The sequence below is a fragment of the Meriones unguiculatus genome, chromosome 2, assembly GCF_030254825.1.
Source record: "Meriones unguiculatus strain TT.TT164.6M chromosome 2, Bangor_MerUng_6.1, whole genome shotgun sequence".
Taxonomy (NCBI): domain Eukaryota; kingdom Metazoa; phylum Chordata; class Mammalia; order Rodentia; family Muridae; genus Meriones; species Meriones unguiculatus.
This window is the reverse complement of record NC_083350.1, coordinates 129407531-129424752: the sequence shown is the minus strand read 5'-3', so window position 1 is coordinate 129424752 and position 17222 is coordinate 129407531. Positions and strand designations below refer to the sequence as shown.

The 17222-nt window shown below is 42.6% G+C and overlaps 1 protein-coding gene across 2 annotated transcripts in view; it reads left to right on the top strand.

The window, feature by feature from the left end:
- Positions 1-17222, top strand: part of Msrb3 (methionine sulfoxide reductase B3) — a 119588-nt gene that overhangs the window by 16350 nt on the left and 86016 nt on the right. For both annotated transcript variants that reach the window (XM_021652208.2, XM_060378125.1), the window contains one exon: positions 9753-9853. In XM_021652208.2, the coding sequence (XP_021507883.1) occupies positions 9753-9853 (101 nt within the window). The remainder of the gene's footprint in view (positions 1-9752; positions 9854-17222) is intronic.

Here is a 17222-nt window from a genome sequence, read left to right as displayed (position 1 = left end):
TAGTCACAAGGTTATAAGTGCTGGGAATTCAAGATCTCTAGTGGTATAGATAATTCTCAGGGTCATGTACAGAATTAGTTTTAAGCCCTTGAATACTTTATCTTTGAATGACAGTAAGTAACATTGCAACTGTAATTTATAACTTCTGCTGGAGTTGATAAGAGCTGCGGAACTCTTCAAGCTTTGTATGCATAAAGCTGGGTCTCCCCGGGCTGTAGAGATGGCTCAGTGGTTAAGAGCCCTTCCAGAGGTCCTGAGTTCAATTCCCAGCAACCACAGAGTGACTCACAACCATCTTACCCTCTACTGCCCTCTCCTGGCGTGCGGGTGCACATGCAGATGGAACACTCATATACATAAAGTGAATAAAACCTTAAAAAAATAAAAAGCTGGGCCACTCTGAAACAATTGATTGCAAAATTTGAAGAAATGCTTTTGGTCAAAGATGTTATATTTCATAAGGTCACTAAGGCATAATTCCTGAAGTGGAAAAACCATCCTTGTGAAGTAAAGTGTCAACAGCCCCATCTTTCTAGATCCTAAAGTAAGTTCAAGTCTGTAACTCTCTAACTCTCTCCTCGCCCTTCTCCTCCCCTTTCCCTGTCCTCTTTTTTCCTTCTGGCTAGGGAAAGTAAAATTCACTGTGCCATGTTTGATGGTGATATAGACATTTCATCTAACCCAAACTTTAATGAAATAATGATTATATCCCATATTTTGCAAGCTGGGAAGCTAAAAATCTGTAGAGATCTCCAGGAAACGAAAGATTTTAGGGAGGAACTGAACAGCTGGTCATAACAAGAACATAATATTTATTTATTTATTTATTTATTTATTTATTTATTTATTCAGCTGTGTCTATGATGGCTGCCTCAGAGCTAGGCACTGAGTGAGGCACCGGAAACAGTAAAGGTGAACAGAGTTGGCGGAGTGTGGTACGTACTGAGTATTTGAGGGCTGGAGTTGTACAAGCAGCGAAAGAAACGACTCTGATAGGCCGTGACGGTGGGGTAGATAGCCTGCTTGAACTTCTCTTTGGCTGTGATGAGTCCTGGAGCATCTTAAGTAGCGTTTGCTTGTGGGCTCAGTAAGCACACAGGGCTGTGCAGCCGACAGCAAGGCAGATGTGAAGGGGGTCAGATTAGATTCGGAAGACAGGCAGCAGGCCATCTGTTCCCCACTCTAGGTGAGAAGGAGAAAGAAAAGGGTGCATTTGCGGAGCGTGATGGTGATACAGTTGCCATCAGTTGGTGTTGCGTGGATCGCGATGGCGAAAGGAGAACCGGGAGACCAGGTTGGGGGGGTTAGTGATGGGAAGATGGGACCACTGCGGGGTAAGATCAGAAATATAGAAAGAATCATGTGTTAGTGAAGAAATAAAAAAAGAAAAACAAGCTGAGTTTTGTTTTGAGACAAGATCTTACCCTGTATACCAGATTGGCCAGTTACTCGTAGCCCAGGCTAGCCCTGCACTCAAAGTTACTCTCCTGTCTCAATAATCCTCACAAATTTTGAGACAAGTTTGGGCTACATGGTGAGACCTTACCTCAATTTAATCTTATATATTTATTTATTATAATTTATTCACTTTGTATTCCCACTGTAGCCCCCTCTCTTGTCTCCTCCAAGTCCCACCCACCCTTACTCTTCTCCCTCTGTACCCTTTCCCTAGTCCCCTGATAGGGAAGGACCTCCTCCCCTTCCATCTGACCCTAGCCTATCAGGTCTCATCAGGACTGGCTGTATCATCTTCCTCAGTGGCCTGGCAAGGCTGTACTCCCTCCCTCCGGCCCCCACAGGGAGGTGATCAGAGAGCCTGCTGTTCATGTCAGATACATCCCCTATTCTCCTTACTAGGGAACCCACTTGGAAACTGAGCAGCCAATGGGCTTCCTTTGAACAGGGCGTCTAGGTCCTGTCCATGCAAGGACCTTAGTTGGAGTATCCGTCTCTGCTAGGCCCCCTGGGTCCAGGTATTTTGACTCTGTTGTTCTCCTTGTGGAGTTCCTGTCCCTCCAGGTCTTTCTATCTTTCTCTTCTTCCATAAGGATTTTGGCACTCTGCCCAAAGTTTGGCTGTGAGTCTCAGTATCTCCTTCAATACCTTGGTGGGTAGAGTCTTTCAGAGGTCCTCTGTGGAAGGCTCCTGTCCTGTTCCTTGTCTTTTCCTACTTCCCATGTCTGTCCTGTTTGCCTTTCTGAATTAGGATTAAGCATCTTCCCTAGGGTCCTCCTTGTTGTTTAGCTTCTTTAGGGCAATAGATTTTAGTATGTTTATCCTATATTATATGGCTAATATCTACTTATAAGTGAGTATAAATTATTTGTCTTTCTGCTTCTGGGGTGAATTTTATTTTTATAAAAAAATTCTGCAAATGATTCTTACTACAAGGGCAGTAAGCAATACCTTCCAACTTTACCTATCTCTGTCTCATTCCCCTGAAGCAATTTTAAATCATTATTCTTTTGATGCTTATATCCATCATTTCAATATAGCCATAGTAGCATATATTGACATATCAAACGTGGATAATGTTCAGGTAGGAAGGACAGGGGCTGTCCTTCCACGGTACTAGGCTGTTGGCGCTCTTTCCTCTGCTGTCCACTTTGGGGCACTGTGTGTTAACTCCTTGGTGTTTGGGAGCCCACAGACCAGCCGAGGATGACACAGGTACAGCAGAGCCACTCATGTAATGCAGAATCTTAGTTTTCTTTCCTGTACCAGGTCAAACTTGGCAACCATCTTTGCCTCACGGCCATTTCCTGTTGCCTTCCTCATCAGGTAACTTCTCTCTGGGGGCTTACACATGCTTACACAAGTTCCCATGTTGCAGGAGGGATGTAGACACTGAGCAAGTGACTTTGCCTTTTAAGTTCCTCTGAAAGGTCCCACGGCCTGTAGACTTCCATTCCCCTTTCCGCCACAGTCTAGTCTCCTGTTCCGATCCAGCCGCCAGGGAGGCCATGACCTGTGACTGTAAGTTGAGCAAACATCCCAGGGGTGCTGTTCTGCAGGAGGATGGATCTGAGAGTCATTTTACAGTCGAGTTGGTGTCTCCTCCGTGCTTCACAAGATGGAGTCCCTGCTGCTCTCAGGCTTTCTTCTGGTTCCCTCCCGGCTTTCTTTGCTGCTAGATCCCTTTCGATTTGATGTGGGGAGCCCTTGGTGTTTACAGTGTGCTCAGGAGCAGACAAATACCCGTCTGTAGGTTATTTTTAAAAGCCTTTATCATTACTACATGTGTGGGTATTTGTGTGTGGGAGTGTGTTTCTATGTGTGTGGTGTGTGTAAAGTATGTCTGTGTGTGTGGTACGAGTATATGTGTTTATCTGTATGTGTGGTGTGTCTATGTGTGTGTGGTGTGTAAGTGCATGGTCCGTGTGTGTGGTGCATATGTATATGAGTGTGTTTATGTATGTGTGTGACTGTGTTTCTATGTGTATGTGGTGTGTGAGTGTCTGTGTGTGTCTGTGTGTGTGTGGTCTCTGTGTGTCTGTGAGTGTCCCTGTGTGTGTGTGGTGTTTATGTGTGTGTCTTATGTATGTTTGTATGTTTCTGGGTGTGAGGTGTGTGTGGTATGTGAGTGTGTGCTTAAGGGTCTGTATTTGTGTTGTGTGTGTGTGTTGTGTGTGAGCATGTACATGTGTGATGAGTGTCTGGTATATGGTATGTTTGTGTGCTGTGTGTCTGTGTGTTTTGGGTGTTGTTGCTGCTGCTTTACTTTTAGGTTACAAAGTGAGCTGTTACTGTGATTGCTTTAGCTTAGGTCTGGAGTAACTAAATTATTTTGGTCGCATGACAGCAAACGGATTGTGTCTTTGTTTGTTTTTCTTGCATTTCTTGAGTGACTGGAATGCGAACATTGTGTCTGCATGCACTTCTGAACAGGCTCCAACTTGTTGAATCAGTAAGAAGCTGCAGATGTGGTTAGTGCCTAGGGAGCAGCTAGTCACTTTAGAGTGAAGGATTTCATTCGTTCATTCATTCTTTCTTCAGCACATGTCACTCAGTTTGGCCGCTGAGCTACCACTTTGCTGTCTGTAGGACTGGACAGCTGACCGTGTGTGTCCGGATAAACAGCATCCGTGTGGTGTTCAGTGTCTCTTCTGGCGTGGGAGCTGCTTTGGGATGCTGGACAGCAGGGTGACTCCTGGGAGAGCGGCCTCGGGCTCTCTGTGTTATCGTGTTCCTGGCATCGAGCTCATCCCCTTTCCGGAGATGGTTTCTAAAACGGCAGTCATCTGTAGCACCAGGAGTCCTGTCTCTGAGGATTAAAAACATATTTATTATCTTAGATTATGTGTGTTTGGTAGATGCACACTAATGCAGGTGCTCGTGGAGGCCAGAGTATCTGATTGCCACGAAAGAGCTGGTGTTCCAGGGGGTTGTGACATGACTGTGGCGAACTAGATCTGGCTTCTGTTAACTGCTGTCTGGGCTGTCTCTGCAGCCCACAGGGATTTTTAACAGGAGAGCGAAATGAACGCTCCTCCGGCTCCATCACTTGCTGCCATGGGACTTCAAACAAGCTCCTATCCAAACGTTAGTTCTTGCTGCAACAAAGGACCCCGAATACTGCCCGCTGTAGTGCTGAAGGCTTCGTTCTCGTTTGTGCTCTGAGTCACTGTGGGCCAGACAGAAAAGGTGCACTCCTGTTTCCTTCCCCCAGGGGCACGATGAACAGAGCCACCCTAGTCTAACTCTAGATGGTTACTGAAGAAAGGCAGGCCTGCAGGGTTTCACTGCAACAGCCGAGAGGCCTGGAAATGGCCCCTCCAGCATTTCTGCTGCTAAGGTAGCCATGGAACTTGTCACACTGCCTCGCTTCACCACAAGGGGGCGGGAGCAGGCACTGCATTCCTAGCGAGGGGAGTGGAGAGCCAGAAAATAAGTGACTAGCAGCAGGAGGGACTCACACATTCCTACTCAAAGAGTTCAGGTACTTGGATCTGATTGTTACAGCAGTGTGAGACATGCACGTGCAAATATTTAACCGTGCACGAGGTAGATTAGGCTATGAACTTGTAAGACTATCTAGAGGCACCAGCAAATAAAAGCACACAGTACAAACACAAGCTGATGCGACTGTTATCTAGAAGCCTTTAAGAGGGAGCACAGGAAGTGTGAGCAAGGTTGGCATGAGAGCTTCACAGTGCTCCATCAGATTGTAAGCCTCTAGAAGGCAGAGATTAAGTATGAAAGGTAAGGTCCATCACAGAGACAGTGGGAAGTCAGAAACCCAGAGGAAGCCAAAGGATGGGCTGGGCTTGTGTGAGGCCTGTAGTGTCAACTCAGAGGTGCCATGTGCACCTCTGAGGGTCAATATCACAGGCCCTGTGTTTACAGAGGAGACCCACAAAGCTCAGAGTAAAGCTCCTCCCTGAAACGGAGCGCAGCCAGTGAGCATTTTAGTGCCAGCTCAGGGACTAGAAAAACCAAGAACAGCAAAAAAGAAACAAAACCAGAACTAAGACAGGCCCAGTGCTATATGCTTATAATCTCAGTTCTACAGGAGGCTGAGGGTCATGAGTTCAAAGCCTGCCAGGGCTACAGACTGCGTTAAAGGCCAGCAAGACCTCATTTCAAGTCAAGAATGACAAATGTGCCTGGGGATGACGCTTGGTGATAGAGTGCTGGCCTAGAAGGTGCAGGGTCCTAAGTCCAGTATCCGGTCACCCTCCCCCTGAAATTCTACCCCCACACAAAGGGTTTTTTTACACAACAATTAAAGTGTTTTATGTCTTGTCTTATCAATACTTTTTATATATGAAGAAAAATAGCTGGACATCCAAGTTCAGATCTCCAAAAAAGAAAGAAAAAAAAAAAGTGTAGCCAAAATACATGTCTAAAGTAGAAGCTCTAAACCGTGATAACAGTGGCTCCATTAGGTGGTCTATAGGTACTGTGGTGGAAAGACGTCTTAAACTTTCCTCAACCGAAAACAGTTTGGAAGACTGCGGGCTCTTCACAGCCAGCCTTCCCATAGCTGCTTAGCAAACTGCCATCACTACCCAGCTGGCTGTTGACTTCGAGGGGCAGCTAAAGGAGCTGCCCATTCACTCGCAAACAAGAGTTTAGCATAAAGTGTGTGCCCAGCCCCGGGCTGATGAGCACGGTGTTTTTGGTAGACCTTTGTAGCAGGCATTGTAATTGGTGGCTTCGAGATGCCCGACCCACGGTTTCTAGAAGGAAACGGAAGGGGAGGGCGGGGGGAGGAGGGGAAGGAGTGACCTGAAGACTGCTTTCCTCAGTGGAGCACATTTTGTCAAAAGCGGGCTTTGTCTTGAGACTGCTTCCTTGGTTCCCGTTGTCAGCACACCTTCTCTTTCTGGAGACCGTGGTGAGAGCTGAGTGTCAGGATTTTAAAAATCGTCCTTGACAACATTCAGATTAGTCTTTGGCCTTTGTAGTTTGGGGAGGGCATTTTACTAGCTTGTGAAAAACACCGCTGTATACGCATTTCTTTGTCTTTGCTGGAGAGGGATCCGACCTTTAGGGTTGACACTTTAAGTCCACAGGCATAGTCAGCTCTGCCTGGAACCAATTACCAGCTTGGTGAATTCTCCGGATTCCCTGGCAGGCTCTCTCTTTGGCAGTGCACTGTTCAACTTCAGGGTAAAAAGGAAAAGGGGGAGCCGGGGCTGGGCGTGGGAGCCACACCAAAACCACTAGCAAACTGACTTTAGTCGTGATTTGGGTGTTAGAATCTTGAAGTAGCAGGGGAACAGGAAAGTGGACATTTCTGACAATTGTAGGGTGTTTGAGTTATCTTTGAGTTGTAAATGAAGATGCTTCCACCATCCCATCTCTTCATGGGCACTGCTAACAGTTATGCACGAGTAACAGATTTTAATTCCTTTAAGCACTGTGAGCAAGGGAACTGGCAGAGACAACACCGGAAATGAGGGCCCTGGACATCCAGCTTCCTAGCTCAGTCATTTATCCACATCGAGTCTCCTGTTCAGGAAGCTAACGAATGGTTGGCTCTTATGTGGTGGGTAGTGGGATACAAAAATGGAAAAGATCCTCTCCCTGCCCTTAAGAGTTAACTTAGAAGAGGGAAGGATGAAAACAGACCAATGTCCTGAAAACTGTGGTAGGAGAGGTGATAGTGTGCCAGGTGCTGTATAGGGTCTTGTACTGGAAAAGCTAGACTGTGATCTAGCAGATGTTGGGAGAGGTAGCAGAGAGACCAGGAGGAAACCAGGAGGTTGTTTGGGGGAAATGATAAGCAGTTGCTCCAGCAGGATTGTAGGGTGGGCTAAGATGGAGAGAGAAAGACAGAGAGAGGGCATAGGGTTGGATGGGTGGGGAAGAGATGAGGCAGGGGAACCAGGATCAGAATGTACTATTGGGAAATTAATTTTTAATACACTTTTAACCTCATGTGATATTAAACATGGCAGCTATTTGGCAGCTAACTTTTTTCTGAACCCCACATACCACATATTAGGAGTTGTTAGAGGTACTTTGAGCTAAGTGGTTTATTCAATGGTTATTTTAGAGCCGAGGAGACAAAAATAAGTGACTTGTCCAAGGTCATCCAAGTAGTTGCAGGTGCTGCCAGGAAGTCAGGCACCACAGCTTACGCACATTCACAGCGATGGCCATCTTTCTCGAAATTCGTCACCGACTTCACAGCTGTTGTCAGCACTTGTTTGTTTTATTGCAAGTGTGAAAATACACACACTCTCTCTTCCCTCCAGACTCCAGCACACACACACACACACAATGTTGCTGTGCTCTGGAGAAAACTTGCTCCTGACTATATGCACTGCAGGTGTATATTTCCCAGGGTTCTTTTGTTTGCAGGGTATCCAGCCCAGGCAGCATTCTTTAGAAAGAACGAAGGGCCCTTCAGTCTACGGCTCGGATACATAGTCTCAGGGTACTGTACGCCTCACAAGCATTCCGTCAACCTGCCTGCCTTTTCTAACCGTTTTGTGAGCAGTAACGTAATTAGGGTCACGTCGGTTCCCAACCTATGAAACGTGTCCTTTGTGAGATTTGTAAGTGGGTCACAGCATGACAGGTTGTACTCCTTTATTCTCCAGCATGAAAAGACAAGGTGGCTCTGACAGGAATTCTGCCAGGTGCTTCGCTGTGTTGGTGTTAGTGAGCACTTCCAGGGTCAGCTTAAAAAACCCAAACCCAAACAAAACAGTTGAAAGCCCCAAACCGGGCAAAACCAACTTGCCACTAGATGGAGCTCTGGCTATTTGAGTAGGAAAAAGGCAATGAGGGGGGCACTGTTAAATCACAGTCACGTTGAGCCCCTGGTATTTGCAGTCCTTGGCTTTTAATTGTAGAAGGCATCTTTGTTCTTTGCCTGACCTGCAGAGTGACGTCACCGCTTTTCTTCCTGTGTGCTGGCTCTGACACAAGCCAGATGGCCACAGTGATCCGTAGGCGCCCAGGCCGCCTGGTACAGCGGTTGATGAAACAGAATAGGAGGACGTTTTATGGTCAGCTGCGGGAGCACAGAGAGGCCGCAGCTTTGCTAAGTAATTACATTTACCGCACATACTTTATTCCTCACGGGGAAGGGTCTCATGGAAAAAAAAAAAAAAAAAAAAAAAACCTCCATTTTTATTTATGGCGTTGTGAGGTATAGACCTTTGATCTTTTATTAGCCAGTAGTCTGCTACAAAGGCATGCACTCTTTCCCTGCTCTGCAGTCACTCGTGAAAATGACATGTTTATTTATGTCTAACGGTTCTCTCAGGCCCGCATTGTGACTCTTAACTTCCCTCTTCCTCCCCTTTGCCTCCAGTCGGTAACACAGACATGTTTTAGTTTTGTAGTGAGTTTAGTTTGGGGAAGTCAGAGTTCAGGCATGTTAACACAAGCAGATTTCGGTCAGATATACTCCAGAGCGATCTGGTCAAATATATTACTGTTTGTTATGTGTTTGCTCTTCAAGGGGATCAGGGAAGTCCAGGAGAAGACTTTCATTTTGGGGTGGGGAACGGAGGTGGTGGTGAGGAAATGAGTGAGACATTAATCTCATTCCATTTTTGGACATTTGGCAGTTAAAGTTTCTTGACATGGTAGTTTTAAATAAGGCACAAGAAACTGGTAATCGCTACGTATTCACTTTCGTTTGAAGTCAGTCTGCACCTATTGCAACAGGGCCCAAGACGTTTACAAGAACCCTAGGAGCCGAACTTGTGTCTCAAGTTTAACGTCATGAGCTTTTCCACATAGTTCATTTCCAAAGACTCTAGTAAAATATTTTTTACCTTTTTCTATGCTAGGTCATGGGTACTCCTCACAGAGTTTTATTTAGAAAGTATAAGTCATCCATTTGAATGAAAGCTCATGCTCCCTAGGCTTTCCTCAAATTTAACAGTTTGTGAAGTCTCAGTTTTTGGTTTTGTTTTTTTTTGTCTCAAAGCGTGAGTCTGTACATATTCTGGCTCCGCTGCCAAATGAGCATTTCCTCACTCTTTTCCACACTGTATTTGCTTTGTGTCCTTGCATCATTGAGCTTCGGTTTTCCCCCACATACTTATTGGGGATTAAGCCCGCCTCCTTGATGCCCTGCAAGAATTAATGATAACAATGGGAGTCAGCTTGCCGTCTGAAAACGAGGCTCCGGTGGTTTGTTAGTACTGTGCCTACGTTCAGTCCTAGATAAGACCAAAGCATCAGTTGTTCGATGAATGTGCCTAACGTTTGTGATGTTTTAATTGGTTGTTTTTTTTTTTTTTTTTCTCCTACTCAGCTTTTGCCCCTGTCTTTGCCTCTAGGTTTGTTGCTGAAGATATCACAGTGATGTCTGCATTCAACCTGCTGCACTTGGTGACAAAGAGCCAGCCCGTGGCCCTGCGAGCCTGTGGGCTGCCCTCAGGTTGCTGCTTGTTATCCTGTCCGTAGCTGGGCACTGGGCTGAGTGGGTGCTTCTGCTGTAGGAAGTGGTACAACACCGGGTTTTGCCAAACCTCATCTCTCTTATTTGTGCCCTAACTGGAAGATGGAAATTGGTTACAGATCGTCACGCATTCATTTCCATAGTCCTTTCAGTCCTGGAAATACTGTCCAGTCCCTTTGCCCTGCGTATACTTGTCCCTGGCACTTGATGGTATCTTGTTGCTCTCCGCTGCACGCTATACTCACCAGCAAGTCACAGTGCACGCGAGAGCCTGCCAGTCTCACGAGGTAAAACAGCCATCCTGTTAAAGGGAATGCCATGCTTCTTACTCCACATGTGGCTGCTCCTTTAGGAAAAAAGTTAGAACGAGCAGCTTTAAGGTAGTTGTGTTACTTATATTGTAGTTAAGAAGAAAAGATTTTCTACCTAACAAGAACCAAATAAAGAGAACTAATGTAGCATACTTCAAACTGGTTCATAAATTAGAACCATTATATTTGTTAAAAATGTGATTTTTGACTATTTAAACCAATGAAGCATGTAAGTTCAAAATTTCACTGTGTCTGTACGATTAAAGTTAATATTTTAATTTTATTATAAAGTTCACAATGGTCAAATGTTTTATTTCAGTGAATATGATTGTCAATATTATTTATATTCCCATTATTATCTATATCCTTATTCATATATGGGGTAGAGAGCTTAACTATGCTATTAAACATTTACTAAGAATTAAATGCATGTCTTAAGCGGCAAGGGTGTGATGATAGACAAGACTAAGCTGATGGGTTCTTAACCAGCAGGAGATAGAGATAAAGCTGTCTGAGGCCCTCTAACCATATGATGATGTAAGGCTAGACTGGACATGCCTGTGCATTGGCTAGGGTAGGAAACCAGAGCACAACTATCCCAGCTGTTTTCTGCAGGGGAATGAGTTTTAGACGGGAGGAAGGTCTCTGCAGTTTAAGAGGACTCCACGAAGGAGATGGTACTTGAACTAGATCACACTGGATCCATGACGAGGAGTGGGGTTATTTGTAGCATACAAGGTAGCACAAGCAAAATGTACGGCCAGGAAATAGAGACTGTTTATGTGGGTAGCTAGGGAGGGCAAGGGCAAGTGGAAGAGGTGAGGAGGGTAAATCAAGGCACACCACGAAGCGCTATGAATGATGTATTCTAGGGTGCTTAAACCAAAAATGCCACTGGCATTCTATACGTTCAGCTGCTGGAGTATGGAGGCGGGCCAGTGCTGTTTCTTCCTACATTGCTATGATGGGGGTTGAGATGGCAGCCTGGATTTCAAATGGCCAGGTAAGGTATTTGTGAGAAGTAGGTTTTTATGTTATTTAAATAGGACAATTAATGAGTAAATGCAGCTTAATGCACAGAGGGCCCCCATCACTTTTGGCACTCCCTGCCCCTGCCTAGCCTGCGCTGACCTCGTGTTCTATAGCTGATGAATTTGAGGCTGTGTGATGTCATCAAAGAGCTGAGAGTCTTGAGGATGGCAGTAGAATAGATGTGAAAAGATGGGGTAGACTACAGGGAGATGCAGCCTGTAGAACCGACAAGGTTCCCCGGTCATCTTGTATCTGAACACGAGGGGAACCGCACACTGCCGTCTCCCTGCCATGAGGTAGCTTTTCATCACTGTAGATATGTGCAACAACCAGGTTACAAATGTAGAGCTAAGGTCCGTGGCTGTTTTCCCACTGTAAATAACCACTGTGGGGCAAAGCATTGCACACAGTTTTGTAAGGCGGGTTCTCTAGTCACAGTGGAGGCTAACTGTTTACAGAAGCAACTGACAAATAGCAGGATACTCCTTAAAACACAACAGGCTGGTCAAGTGGTCCATTATCAGGTTGTTTAACTGAAAATCAAACAGCTTTAACTTTTGATAACAAAACAATTCAGAGATAAGGAACAAACCATGCCAGTATAAGGCACAGCAAACAATTCTAGATCCAGACAGGTCAGGATGGAGTCTGGCTCTAATTCTCATGTGACTGTCTTAGCCAGCTCCCTTACTTCCAAATTAAAAAGACAATAATTAGGTTCCACCCAAAATGGTTGCTGTGACAATTAAAGAGATTAACATATAAAAAAGATGAGGATGCTGCCTGACACAGTAAGCACCATGAATGTTTTCACTAGGTGCAGTATAAAAATCCATATATTTATATCCATTTGGATTTATATTTTTTCCATGAAACTAGGCTTTTAAAAACATTTAAATATATATGTATAAAATTTTTAATTTAACTATTTTTACTTTAATAGGAACCACAAATACATGTTGTTTGAGAAACAACCATCTCAATCTATTTTTTTAAAAAGATAGATTTATTTATTTATGTGTGTGTGTGTGTGTGTGTGTGTGTGTGTGTGTGTGTGTGTGTATGTGGGTGCCTCTGTGCATCTCTGTGCATCCTTGTACCGTATAGCTCCTGGGGACTGAACTCAGGTTGTCAGTCTTGGCTGCAAGTGCTCTTACCTACTGAGCCATCTTGCCAGCCCCTCAACCTATTGTTTGGTTTGTTTAGTTTATGTATATATTGTTCAACAGCAGACTTCAAGCTCTGTAAATCCACCTTTCTTTTATTCTCACCATCCTATATTGACAAAAGCCCAGCGAAGCTCTTTATCTTTCTTCCCTAGGACCTATAGATGCATTTTACCTGCAAATGAATTGTTTAGAGTATTTCTCACTTCCCTAACTCTCAAGGGCTGTTAGTGTTTGAAGCGTCATGAACTTGTTATCCACTTCTCTAATGGGATTTTATTCTTAGAGACACAGAAATGCTGAAGAAGTTGTTAGATTTAGCAACAATAATACAACCTATTTGAACTTTCAAATCTAAAAGTATAGTTGAAATGGGAGCGCTACCCTTTATAATTCAGTACAAAGAGAAAAAGAGGGCAAAATGGGAGACAGAGAAAGTTAAGATGAAATTTCATTTTCTTGCTTTAAATCTATGTTCCTTGGTCCAAACCTATTACAACAGAAATCTCTGTTAATCAAAAAGATTTTGATTTCTAAATCCCACTAATTTTTAATACTGAATAACAATTCAATACTGAATAACAAATTAATTTTGAATAATAATTTAATATAGAATTGTAATTGATTTTGAGTAATAATTCAATCTGAAATAACTCTAGAACTAAAAAGAAAAATAATAATTGGAACAGTCCTCTATTGATTGTAACTGAGTTGGCTGCATGAAAGCTGTATCTAGAAGTGATTTATCATTTTTCAGCTCTTGCTTTCCTTCTTGTTTTTTTAATAAAGCATAATTTTAACTTAGAGCTTATTAGGTGCATCTGAGGTATGGTGCACTCATGTTTGTCATTAAAGGTAATTTTTCTCACTCAGAATTTCTTGGTAATTTCCTACAACAGTTTCCTGTAAGTATCACAAAGCACTCTGGGTCAGGAGAAGAAAATTTGTCCAGAGTTCTGTCGTTAGCGTGTGCGACCTTGAACACATCTGTGAACCTCTCCCAATTTCATTCTCTTCTTCTTTAAAATGAAGAAGTAAAATAAGGTCACTTGCCCCTTTTTGAAATTCTGTTTTTTTTCTTTCTTTCTTTCTTTCTTTCTTTCTTTCTTTCTTTCTTTCTTTCTCTCTCTCTCTCTCTCTTTTTCTTTTCTTTCTTTCTTTCTTCTTTTTTCTTGCTTTTCTTTCCTTCTTCTTCTTCTTCTTCTTCTTCTTCTTCTTCTTCTTCTTCTTCTTCTTCTTCTTCTTCTTCTCCTCCTCCTCCTTCGCTACAGTTTTAACTTTTGGCTTGAGGTGAATTAAATCTCAAACCTCAATAATTAATGCTCCAGATTTACAGGAAAGACTGTGAGGTGGTGCTTGAACATTAGGATCCCTGGTCACTACATCAAGAATTATCCAAGGAGGGATCAGACAGCAAAATTTGATACACAGTTTTAATACCAGAGAAAATTAGTTGTTGTGGTAGCTTAGATCAGACATCATGGTAGGTTTGAGTCATCTACAGGTAGGTGGCTGTCTAGATAGGCCTAATTACAGTGATAAGTCCCACTTTAACATCATGTGCGCAATATACAGTTGTGACGTTTATGTCACTTCATGGACCTCCTTAACAAGCCTGTCCGTGACTATTAGGTTGTTGGCGAAGAAGTTATATCAGAGCATTCTAGTGAATAAATTAGAACTCTCAAGGACACTTTCTGCAAATGGGCTTTGAAATACACAGACTGTACTGTGTGAGTAGAACTCTGTGAGCCAGGGGCTTGTGACATGACACTGTCTGGTTAGTAAGTATCTCTTAAGTGAAAATAAACATGCAGAAGTTTATATGTCTATGAGGTCATAACTGTAACAAAGAGTAGGGACTCTTTTGAGATTGCTCTGTATGGGAAGATTAAAAGTAAAGCTTATAGATTATGTGCTTCAAAATTTATTTTCAAAACACAAATTTATTCTCCTTTTATTGTATTTTTAGAATATAGTGGATGGCTTAGCTATAGACTATATGATTTTCAGTTAAATAACGAAAATGACAACTTATATATATTATCTACAATTGCTTTGTCTTTTCCTCCCAAATAATTTGAGTTTGTTGGCATATTAACTGTTTGAAGTGAATAAATAGATCTTATCCTCACTCTGAGAATTAAGATATCTACTCATGCAATCACTTCTGTGGAGCAAATTAGTATGTGTGTGCTTTCATTTATCCATTTCAAACAGTTTACTGCAGATTCGCACAACCACATCTCTACAAGTAAAAAGCACTATTTTCAATTAAAACTGACAATAGTTCCTTAGTAGGAACTGATGCTACATCTACTTTAAACTCCTGTTAACATACGGACCAGCTCCATGGGTCTTTGATAGACAGTGTGACCTTCTAGAAAAAATAAAAAAAAACAGGTTGTGGACAGAGTTTTTTTAGTGGTTTCAAGTTTTCTATTGTTAGGTCTTCTGAACTCTTCAGAGACAACTCTGTGAGTAGAGTTCAGAACCTCTTCTCAGACAGACATGAAACCAATATGAAATGGCTCAGGATGCAGTAGCTGTTGCTTCTCTATTGGTGTCTCCAGTTCTGTCTTGTGTGCTCACCGTTTTTACATATTCGCTTCACCTAGCTTTTATTGTAGTAACAGTTTTGAAGAACACACACACGGTGTGTGTGTGTGTACACTTATACACACATGATACAGGGCTTCGTCCATGCTGTACACACCAATGGGCTAGGAGATTTAAGAGAGAGAGAGAGAGAGAGAGAGAGAGAGAAATAACCTTAAAAACGGACACATATTTCAAGATAGTTCACAAAAGCATCAAAAATCAGTGGACTGATCAGTATGCCCGCTTTCCAGTAGGTGGCACTGGCTTCACACGCCTGCACGGTTTGTGCCGCAGGGTGGGCATTGAACACATAGGTGCATTGTAGAAACCCCACAGTGTGTAAGGAATATCCAGTTAAGAACATATGGATTTTCAAACCACACTCCCCCCCCGACCTATACCATGTTCAGACAGTACATGTAGAATGAAAACCTTTTCTGTTTTCAATAGGACTCCAGCTCCCTTTGCTTGGACATTTCTTGGAAATGTCTTTCATATGTAGACTTTCTACAAACTAAAACAAGTTTTCATAAATTAACTTATCTTGTACCAAATAGCTGATTTAGCAGTAATTTATAGCTTTATATGCAGCTAAATTTTCTGCAGCAGACCACCCAGGAATTAAAGAAAATTATACATTTTGTTTTGCTGTGCTTTGGATTTTTATAGAATCTTGAAATGTTATTAGTTAAACATGCTGAATGTTTAGCATGGATCAGTTTTTGCATGAATGAAATATTTTAGGAAACTAGAAAGAGTACATTTTAAATGTTGATTAATGAGTTAATTAATAAGTTATATGTTTTTAAAACAAAAGATTTAGTAGCATTATGATATATTAAAGCTTGAGTTAATACTGGAAAGTTGATACGTGGTATGAGTTTTAAAAATTATTTGTAGAGAATACATGTATTGTCAAGGCTGATTTGTCATAGAATAACATACATGTATAAATATAAGGTGTTGGGCATATGACTTACTAAGTTTTGTTAAGTGGCAAATAAATTAGCAATTACCACATACATAACACAGTGAAATAGTTAAGACAGACATGAACAAAATCTTAAACACCTGTCAGTATTTTTTTGCTGAATTAAGTGTAACAATGACTGTAAAGAAAACATTACTAGCTCCAGAAATTCTACAGGACTAGGAAGTCAAGGCAACGGGAAGTTGCAGAAATTCATAGATAAGGTGTTTCTGTATCTAAATATGCTCATAGTAACAGTATGAAAAAGATCAGAGAGGAATTTACTCAAATGAATGGCCTCTTCCCCTCAACAGATAAACAACAAAAATTGTAACAAAAGTTGCAACAGAAGTTGCAACCCATTGAAGGCATACAAATCACATGCAACTTATGCATGCTTCTTATGCAATCTGTGTGTTGAGGAGACATTTTCTGTAGCAGAATACCACAGAGTAGATAAATGATAGGATGGGAGTTAATCTGGGGTCACAGATGTAAAGGCCAGTGAGTCTGAGGCCATGGAAGCCACTCAGTCTCTGCCGAGGGTAGTAGAACGGTAGTTGTATATGGACAAGGGCGGACAGAGACACAGAGCACACATTCACGGCTTTCCCAGCAGTGTGTGGCTGTAATTATTTTTTTCATATTAGTTATTACTATTAATCTGTGTGCCTGGCTTATAAACGAAGCCTTACCACAGGCATAAAGTATATGTGCAGGGAAATCATTGTGCATGTGAGGTCATGGTACCCACTCTGAGTCTTCAACCATGTCCTCTGAAGAGAAGGATGACTATATTGCCAGACATTTCCAGGAGACCCCGAGGAAACAGGATTCAGGCCTAGAATCAGAAGGCCGGAGGAGGTAGGAAGAATGTCAGTCACAGGAATAGGAATAGGGATGAGGCAGCTTCCAGGGCTGCCGGGAGAGAAAGTCCTTGAGTTTTAGGGTGAGTGACATGACACCCCTGCAGAGTGGCATCTGGCCCCCCCAGGGATTTTGGTGTTCTTGTTGAGGAAAAGGGTAACTGTGAGAAACTCTTTGATATAGCAGTTGCCCAATGAGCAGAGCCTTCAGTCTGGTTTTTATTTCTGATTGGGCACACTGTGGAACTGTATTTAGCGAATAAAAATACAGTACTCCCAGCTAAACTAAATTTATGGTTAAATGAAAATTTAAAATTTTTAAAGTTTCCAGGCCTTCTCATATTAACCTCAGCTTCTCTAGATCAGACACTCAAAATGAGACCTGAGAGCACATTTCATCTA